At 31.2% G+C, this 8939-nt stretch overlaps 1 protein-coding gene across 3 annotated transcripts in view; it reads right to left on the bottom strand.

Annotated features, from left to right (window-relative positions):
- trappc9 (trafficking protein particle complex subunit 9) overlaps positions 1 to 8939 on the bottom strand; it is a 308149-nt gene that overhangs the window by 204188 nt on the left and 95022 nt on the right. For all 3 annotated transcript variants that reach the window (XM_073931376.1, XM_073931377.1, XM_073931378.1), the window contains 2 exons: positions 5868 to 5994; positions 5121 to 5253 (listed from right to left, as the gene is read on the bottom strand). In XM_073931376.1, the coding sequence (XP_073787477.1) occupies positions 5121 to 5253; positions 5868 to 5994 (260 nt within the window). The remainder of the gene's footprint in view (positions 1 to 5120; positions 5254 to 5867; positions 5995 to 8939) is intronic.

Below are 8939 nucleotides of genomic sequence, written 5' to 3'. Positions count from 1 at the left end.
CAAACCATATTAAAGAACAAAAAAACTGTGAAAATATGCAAAATGGTTCTCGTATTCAATTTCTGCCAGACTGGGGGACGACAACATGAATTTGTTTTGAAATGTTTCTGAGACCAGACAAAAAGATTATAATGGAAAGAGACAATCCAAAAATGGATGAGAGAAGTTGTAACTGTAGTTTTGCCTATTCATTCATTCATTCATTCATTTTGTTTTCGGTTCAGTCTCTTTGTTATTCTGGGGTCGCCACAGCGGAATGAACTGCCTAGTTTTGCTTATATAAAACAAAATAAAAAGTATTGTAATACTTGTAATAATTTTGTTTCGGCTTAGTCCCTTTAATAATCAGGGATCGCCACAGCGGAATGAATCGCCAACTTATCCAGCGTATGTTTTACACAGCGGCTGCACTTGTAATAATAATTAGTTGATTTATATGTGAAGATGCATTGATGCTGTGAAATTTGTATTATTTTTCTAATATTTTCCAAGTGATGTTTAACAGAGCAAGGACTTTTTTCACAGTATTATGTTTGTCTTTTGGAGAAAGTCTTATTTCTATTTGTTTGGTTGAAATAAAAAATATAATATAATATAATATAATATAATAAATGTAATATAATATAATATAATATAATATAATATAATATAATATAATATAATATAATATAGTATAATATAATATAATATAATATAATATAATATAATATAATATAATATAATATAATATAATATAATTTAATATAATATATAACATAACATAACATAACATAACATAATATAATATAATATAATATAATATAATATAATATAATATAATATAATATAATATAATATAATATAATATAATATAATATTATAATATAATAATAATATAAAGTGCTATAGTCATTATTATTAGCCCTATGTAAAATAAATGTTCTGATTGACTATAAAACTAATTTAACTACTTAACCTAGTTTAGTGTTTAAATTGCACTTTATTAAGCTAACAAACTGCTTGAAATTGAACTTTAGAACTGTGACTCAGTGAAAACCAACACATATCAGTGATTCAGCATCTACATTTTATCATGTTAAAGAGATTTAATATGTATTAATTAATTTAAAAAAACCTTACTGTTTCGTTGGAGTGCAGTGAGTGCACTATTCTGTGCTTCTGAAGGGCTGTATTTAAATTTCTGTCGTGTTTTGTCTGGTGCAAACAGCCAAACTGCTAACAACACGCTACTCCTTACGTAGCATGTTGTTAGGACACAGGGTCACAATGTAACCTGCTCACCTAATGTTTACATTCGTAATATCTATATTATTTCCTAATTAATAACTACCTCATGTGGAACTCTGAATCTGCGTCTCATTTCAGAGGCTGCTACTGTTCACTACAGGTGGCATATTGGTCGCAGACACACACTTTGAGATCCTTCATGACTGAATAAATAAAATACGCTGTTTTCCACAAAGGCAACCCAGGGTGCTGAAATGTAATGCCTAAACTGGCATTGGGCTGGTAAAATGACCAAACAATGACAGATGTTCCGGCACGTAACGCACATTTTCAAGGCAGAATATCTCATTTTAGCATTGCTTTTCAGATAAACCAGAATATCACTAAGCATGTGTTTTAAATATATTTGCAAACATTTTATAGTATTTTTATATTTTATATATATATCTGTTAAACAAAACCTAGGAAATAACTGAAAAAAAGCACGCACACAGTATATTAGTAAAACTTGAAAATAAAAGCAAAAAATAGTTAAATAAATGAAAAATGACCCCATTCACAAGTGAATGTATACCTGATTCTCATTGCTTTTACATGAATGATCCACAGAACTTTTTTTTTTTAGTCAATGTGTAAAATTTCTACCTAAAAATCTACCTAAATATATTAATTGTTTTGTCATATATTTTGTCCAATATTATATATTTCTTCTCACATCAATAATCACATGGTTTATTTTGTATTTTGTACAATATATTTCATTTTAAAAACGTTAAAGATGTACTTTTTTATTTTATCTTAATATATACAGTTGATGTCAGAATTATTAGCCCCCCTTTGAATATTTTTTTCCCAAATAATGATTTAAAGATTCAGGAAATGTTCACAGTATGTCTGATAATATTTTTTCTTCTGGAGAAAGTCTTACTTGTTTTATTTTGGCTTGAATAAAAGCAGTTTTTAATTTAAATGTCAAAATAATTATCCCCTTCAAGCTATATATTTTTTCGATAGTCTACAGAACAAACTATTGATATACAATAACTTGCCTAGTTACCCTAAGCTGCCTAGTCAACCTAATTAACCTAGTTAACCCTTTAAATGTCACTTTAAGCTGTATAGAAGTGTCCTGAAAAATATCTAGTCAATTACTATTTACTGTCATCATGGCAAAGATAAAATAAATCAGTTATTAGAGATGAGATATTAAAACTAATATGTTCAGAAATGTGCTGAAAAAATCTCTCCGTTAAACAGAAATTGGGGAGAAAAATAAACAGGTGGCTAAACAATTCAGGGGGGCTAATAATTCTGACTTAAACTGTATATATTTATGTCTTATTGTGTGCCTTACAAAAAGAGTTGCTGACCGAAAGGACAATAAACATTCTTGATCGACTCTCTTGATTTAGTAAATCTTTCAAAAGCAACATAGTATATGTTTCCCAGTAAACAAAACAACTTAAATGTACCCTGATCTTCAAAATCTTAAACTTTTAACCCCTCTCGGCTCTCAATGCATCACACTGTACATGATTTAAAGTTTACAGTAAAACTTTTGCTAGCTGGTAGGCTGATAAAAAAAACCCTCTGCAATCCTGACTCCCCAAACCTGCCAACAGCAGCCCTATAAGATCGCAATTTTTATTTTATTTTGGTGTGCGGTGTGCATCAGGCAGTCCGTGGGCTTTCTGTGAGCAATCGGCCGTGATGTCTGAGACCCAGAATAACCACCTGAACACTTCCTCTGATTCCTGACAGCTCTGAGCAAACTCACATGTCTATAAAACTGGCCAGACTACTGCAGCTACAACATTAGTGGGCTATAATTACACAACCTTCAATGAACGCTATGCTTTCTTTGGATTAATTTTAATTTTACAAGTCACCTACAGTTGAGTTGTATAATTTTTCAATCCATTCAGGGCCTACTCACACTATGCCATCTGTGCAGTGCCCAGGCCCGTTTCCCGGATTGTTTGAGAAGTGTGAGTGCGCTGAATCGGGCTCAAGCAAGGTTCACTTGGCCGGCCTTGGCCCGGTTGGAAGAGGTGGGCCTGAGCGCTGTTTACTTGGGCTTTGGCGCGGTACGCTTGTAGTGTGAGTGCAAAACGCGCCAAAGGCCAAAACTGAAAGCGAGACATGACTTTTAAGGGACTGTTTCATATGGATTTATTAATCAATCTTACTGTTCAATGAACACAAACTGTCGTAGTTTATTAAATACGCAAACCCCTCACTGCACGACAGCTGCACCTTCAGCAGACCTCTTCACTCCTGCAGCATGAGGACTTTATGACTGTTTATGAGCACCAAAAGTGGCGGATCTGTTCGGCGAAATATCTGACTGCGTGTCAATGCATCCCTAAGGACTGTTTGGTGAAATATTTAACTGCATGTCACTGCATATCAAACAACAGAAACAATATAACTAGAGAAATCTCAACTGTGCTGAGTGAGAGCGCTCACTGAACAGCACAGCATTGATGGCGCAAGCGTGCCCAGGCCTGATTGTAGTGTGAATGCAGGCCGTCGGGGGAAACGAGAGGGGGGACAAGCGTGCTTTGGCCCGGTTCGAGGCAACTGTACATAGTGTGAGTACGGCCTCAGTTGATCTGACAGTTAAAAATAGTGTTTGGGACATTTCATATGCTGCAAAACAGTTGCAGGATGACACTATGTCTGTAACAAACTGTAAAACATTTAAAGTATTTTAAATAGCCACTTAAGAGCTAAAATGTGCTGTCCACGCATGTGGCCACCAATGCTGATGACTTCTACCGCATCATATGAACGTATGTTGGCAAGACTTCAGGATTCCTCCTATACTTTCAATCAGAAATGGGGTTGCTTTTTGCAATATTTGGAGAGCATGTAAAAAGAAAACTAAAGGGTTGTCATTTTGTCTGTTGTACTAAGTTGTTTTATATTTGTTATCATTTTTGTTTGCTATTATTTTTATTATAATTTGTTTACATTGTTTTCCTCAATGTTGATTTTGTATTGTGAATTTTAAGTTGTGTGGGGTATAAAGTTCAAATAAAAGTTCAATGACAAAAAAAGAAGCATCTATTTTGCAAAAAAAAATCATATTTTGAACACAGTCTATCAGTTAATAGGCACGTTCATGAATTGACAATGGTATGAACTATATTTGGGCAAGGTGGGGGTGAAATTTATGTTTATATTTACATACTATTGTTATTACTGTATTATGTTGGCTTGAGACATTTATTTAAAACATTTAAACATGTGATTATTATCTTATAAGATAATCTCCTCCTATAGGGTTTTAACGCTGCAAGCCCCAAATTTGGCCAAAAGCTGTGTTCTGCATTGTAGTTTGTTGCTATATCTTTTCAGTTTTACTATGAATCACGTCCATTTTTAAGGGATCAATTAATATAAGGATAAGGAGTCAAGCTTTAAATAGCACAATTATTGACACTAGTTGATCATTTTTGAATGAGATGCTAATGGTCTAATCTGATTCAATGAATTATGCTAAGCTAAGCTAAAAGTGCTCCCACCAGACCCGGAGATCGACTGAATGGATTTAAAAACTGCTTAGATATGCTTCAAAATGATTTGTAAATATTGAAGTGTTGCTTTAACATTGTTTTTGTTTGCTATTATAAAGGGTGACACGGTAGCTCAGTGGTTAGCAATGTCACTTACAGCAAGATAGTTGCTGGTTCGAGTAGCCGTAGTGTATGTTTGTGAATGAGTGTGGATGGATGTTTCACAGTACTGGGTTGCTGCTGGGAGGGCATCTGCTGTGTGAAACATATGCTGGAAAAGTTGGCGGTTCATTCGGCTGTGATGAATAAAGGAACTAAGCTGAAGGAAAGTTAATGAATGAACGCTATTATAAAGAAGAAATAGATGTGAACCTGGGTAAAGACGTGCTGAGCTGCAGTCGAGGCAGCGACGGGACCACCTCCACCATACACCCGCTGCTCTTCACCCCCATCAGACCCTCCAGGATACAGTCACTGCTCACCCCGAACACGGACGTGTGATAACCTGCAAAACCAACAACATCACATCACACTAATGATCTGAAGGCAATTAGAGCTCATTAAAGTCCTCTGAAACGCGCTTGATTTGTAGACGCTCCGAACGGCTGGAATGGCCATAAAGCAGGGATCAAGGAGTTTATCCTGTTTTAATGAGAGGATATTTAGCTGGTTTATTTGAGCAGAGAAACGCTAGACTTTGATTTCAGGCATTATTACAGCATTACGGTCCAGCATAAATGTTCAGTGGAAACTAATTTCTTATTTTATTTTGGTCGTTGCTGGTCCGGTTGCTTTTGAAGCGCACTGGAAAAGAATACTGATGAAATCTAAATCAACCCTATTTACTTTTTGTGCAATATTAATACGCCAATTACATAATGCTCTCAGTGTTCACTCAATAATATTTGCAATATACTCCTGACTGATAAAAAAAACTGGGCTACAATATTACCTGTGGAAAATAAAAATGATAATCATACTGTTAACTTACTCTAACTTCACTCTAAATTGTAAACTTTTTGTGTTACTTTACTAAATTTAATTAGTTAGACAAGTCTGAACTAATTATTAATGTTTAGTTATCCAAACATTAACATAATGGCAGGGTTTGAATCTGACCGTTGATTGTGATGTTGCCTGCAGTGCGAGGAACTCCAACCAGAGTAACCGGATAAAGACCAGACTCCGCCGGTAAAGACAGAGCAGCAGGAAGAGACTCGAAATCCACACCGGATGTCAACAGACCCTGAGGAACAAAAAAAAAAAAAAACACACACACACACACACACACACACACACACACACACACACACACACACACACACACACACACATTTAGTCCATGGAGACAAAGCCATAGCACATATTGGGTGAGGAGATTGCATCTAGAAAAAGATAATAAATTAAGATTAATTTAATAATAAATCTAGACTAAACTAATCATAGATAGATAAATTAAGACTAACCAAAATTCAATCTAGACAAAACAATAACAAATCTGGTGGTTAAAAGTTTTAATAATACAACTAGATTAAACAAAACATCATAAAGATAATGAAAATTGAATGATAAATCTTATAAACCTATTTTAAGAACAAGCATATAGACAGAACAATTTAATAAATAAACAAGTTTAAATAAATAAATAAACTAAAAATATAAACAATAACTTTAACAATAACTTGTTAAAACTGTGATAAAACGGTTTAGAAATGTATCTAAAACCCTAAAATCTAATAAAAACCAAATGATTTAATAATACATCTTATAAAAACAAATTTTATAATAAACTTAGATAAAACTATTTAATAAATCAATAAGTTAAAACAAGTTAAAAACAAACATACAAACAAAAACTAAACGTGAATAATAAATCTAGGCAAAACAATTACAAAATAAATCTAGACTAAACCTAAAACAATAAAGAAAAATCGGGACATAACTATTTAATAAATCTAGACTATTCGAAAGTAAACCTAGACAAAACCAGCAATAAAATATAACTATATATTTTCATAGGTATGCTAGTCAATATAAGAGGTGTGTTTATGCACCTTGTTGGCAAGTTACTATTTTGCGAAACTAAAATAGACTGTGCCATTGAGGCGTTCAGTTTTTCCACTTACAATGTCCGCCATATAAATAGCAAATGTGCCATGGCACACACCTGACTCTAAAAGGGGAATGAATAAATAAGAAGGAAAATCAAACTAAAATAAAAATCTGAATAAATAAGAAGTACAATAAATAAAAAGCAAAATAAAAGTTTAATTAAATTATTATTTTTTTAAATCTGAAATATTTGTTTTGATTAAAAAAAATCATTTAGTTAAATTAAATACTTATATTTCACTTATTTAACTTAAGGATCAAATAAAATATTAACAAAATAAACAAAATCAATACATTAATCATTGAACATTGAATAAATAATGGATTAAATAAATAGTCAAAAAATAGTTAATAAAATAAAAATGACAAAATAATAGTTGAATAATAAATAATTAAATTAAAATACATTTGAAATATCTGTTCTGAGGCATACAATTAAACAAAAGTAAAAATTTATTATTTACATATTATTTTAATTAAGATCGATTATTACGGTAAATTATTAAATTGAATGACAATGAAAATTAATGGGTAAAATTAAATATTAACTAAATAAAAAATGAAATGAATAAAAAGTCAAATTAAAGCTAAATTAAATTAAATCATTCTAATTAATTTTATTCAAAATAATAAAAAAAATATTTAAATGTACATGCAATAATTGTATTTTACACTAAACAAACCAATATAAATGTGGTAATTTAGATCAATGTGGTTATTAGGAAATAAAAAAATAAAATAAAATAAAATAAAATAAAATAAAATTAATTAAAATAAAATAAAATAAAATAAAATAAAATAAAATAAAATAAAATAAAATAAAATAAAATTAAATTAAATAAAATAAAATTAAATTAAATTAAATTAAAAAAAATAATAAATTTGTAATACAAAAAAAGTTAAAACAACCAGAGTCTTGCCTTAAACAAAAACCAAATAATTAAACTTAATCTTAAACACAATAATGAGAACAAATTAGCAAATGCAGAAACCAAAAACAGATTTGTGACCAAAACACAGGTGGACCAAAGCTTTAAGGATGTTCAAGTTTTTTTCTTTTTCCTCCAAACATCACGTAATCAATCACGGTGATATCCATCTGATCTGGAGGAGATGAAATCATTCCCAGCATGCTCTGCTCATCACCCATGGAGAAAATTGCTCTTGTTCGCAGCACTACAGAGAAAAGCAGCGGCGGATTGAAACGCAGCCGCTTTACACCTTCAGCATTATTGGAGAAGTGGAACTGCTGTCTTCTATTCATCCAGCGCACACACATACACAGACACACAGACATACCATTCACACTACACAAAATGTGTTTCCTGAGCTTTTATCATATTAGACCCACAATGAGAGCAGGAAGAATCAACTATTGGAGGATTTTTCACTTCACTGATATCTGCACCTAGTGTCTCTGTGACATGAAACTGAGATTACACTGAATGACTGAATGGGATAAATACATACAATAATAAAAAATGAATGCAACGCTGAACAAAACAAAAAGCAAAAGTAAAATAAAATTAAAAAAATTAAATGTGAAAAAAATGGACATTAATAAATGAAATAAATGAAAGATTAACAAAAAAGAGTAAATAAAAAGTAAACATATACATTAAAATTATAGCAAAATAAACTAAATGAATAAATAAAAAGTTAAATAAAAATAGAATAAATTTTAAAGAAAAAATGTAATAAATTTGAAAAAAAATAAATATTTGTTCTGAGAAATAAAATTAAACAAATAATTAATTGCAATAAATAAAATTAATATATTTCATTTTATTTTAATTAGGATTCATTATTACATTAAAGAATTACATTGAATGACTGAATGAATATTGATAAATGCATGAAATGAATGAACTAAATAAAATTATAGCAAAATAAACTAAATAAACAACAAAAAATAAAAAATAAATCTAATTAAAAAGCCAAAACAACAAGTTAAACTAAGGGTGCTTTCACACCTGTGAATCGATTCAGTTGTTCCGAAACAGAGATTAAAATTGTTACATTGTTGCTCTTTGCTCTTGGAGCGGTTCGCTTTCAGACTGCAAAGTTTCTAATCGGACC

This window comes from Danio rerio, chromosome 19, assembly GCF_049306965.1.
Source record: "Danio rerio strain Tuebingen ecotype United States chromosome 19, GRCz12tu, whole genome shotgun sequence".
NCBI lineage: Eukaryota > Metazoa > Chordata > Actinopteri > Cypriniformes > Danionidae > Danio > Danio rerio.
Note: the sequence above shows the minus strand (reverse complement) of the source record. Positions and strands in the feature narration are given on the sequence as shown.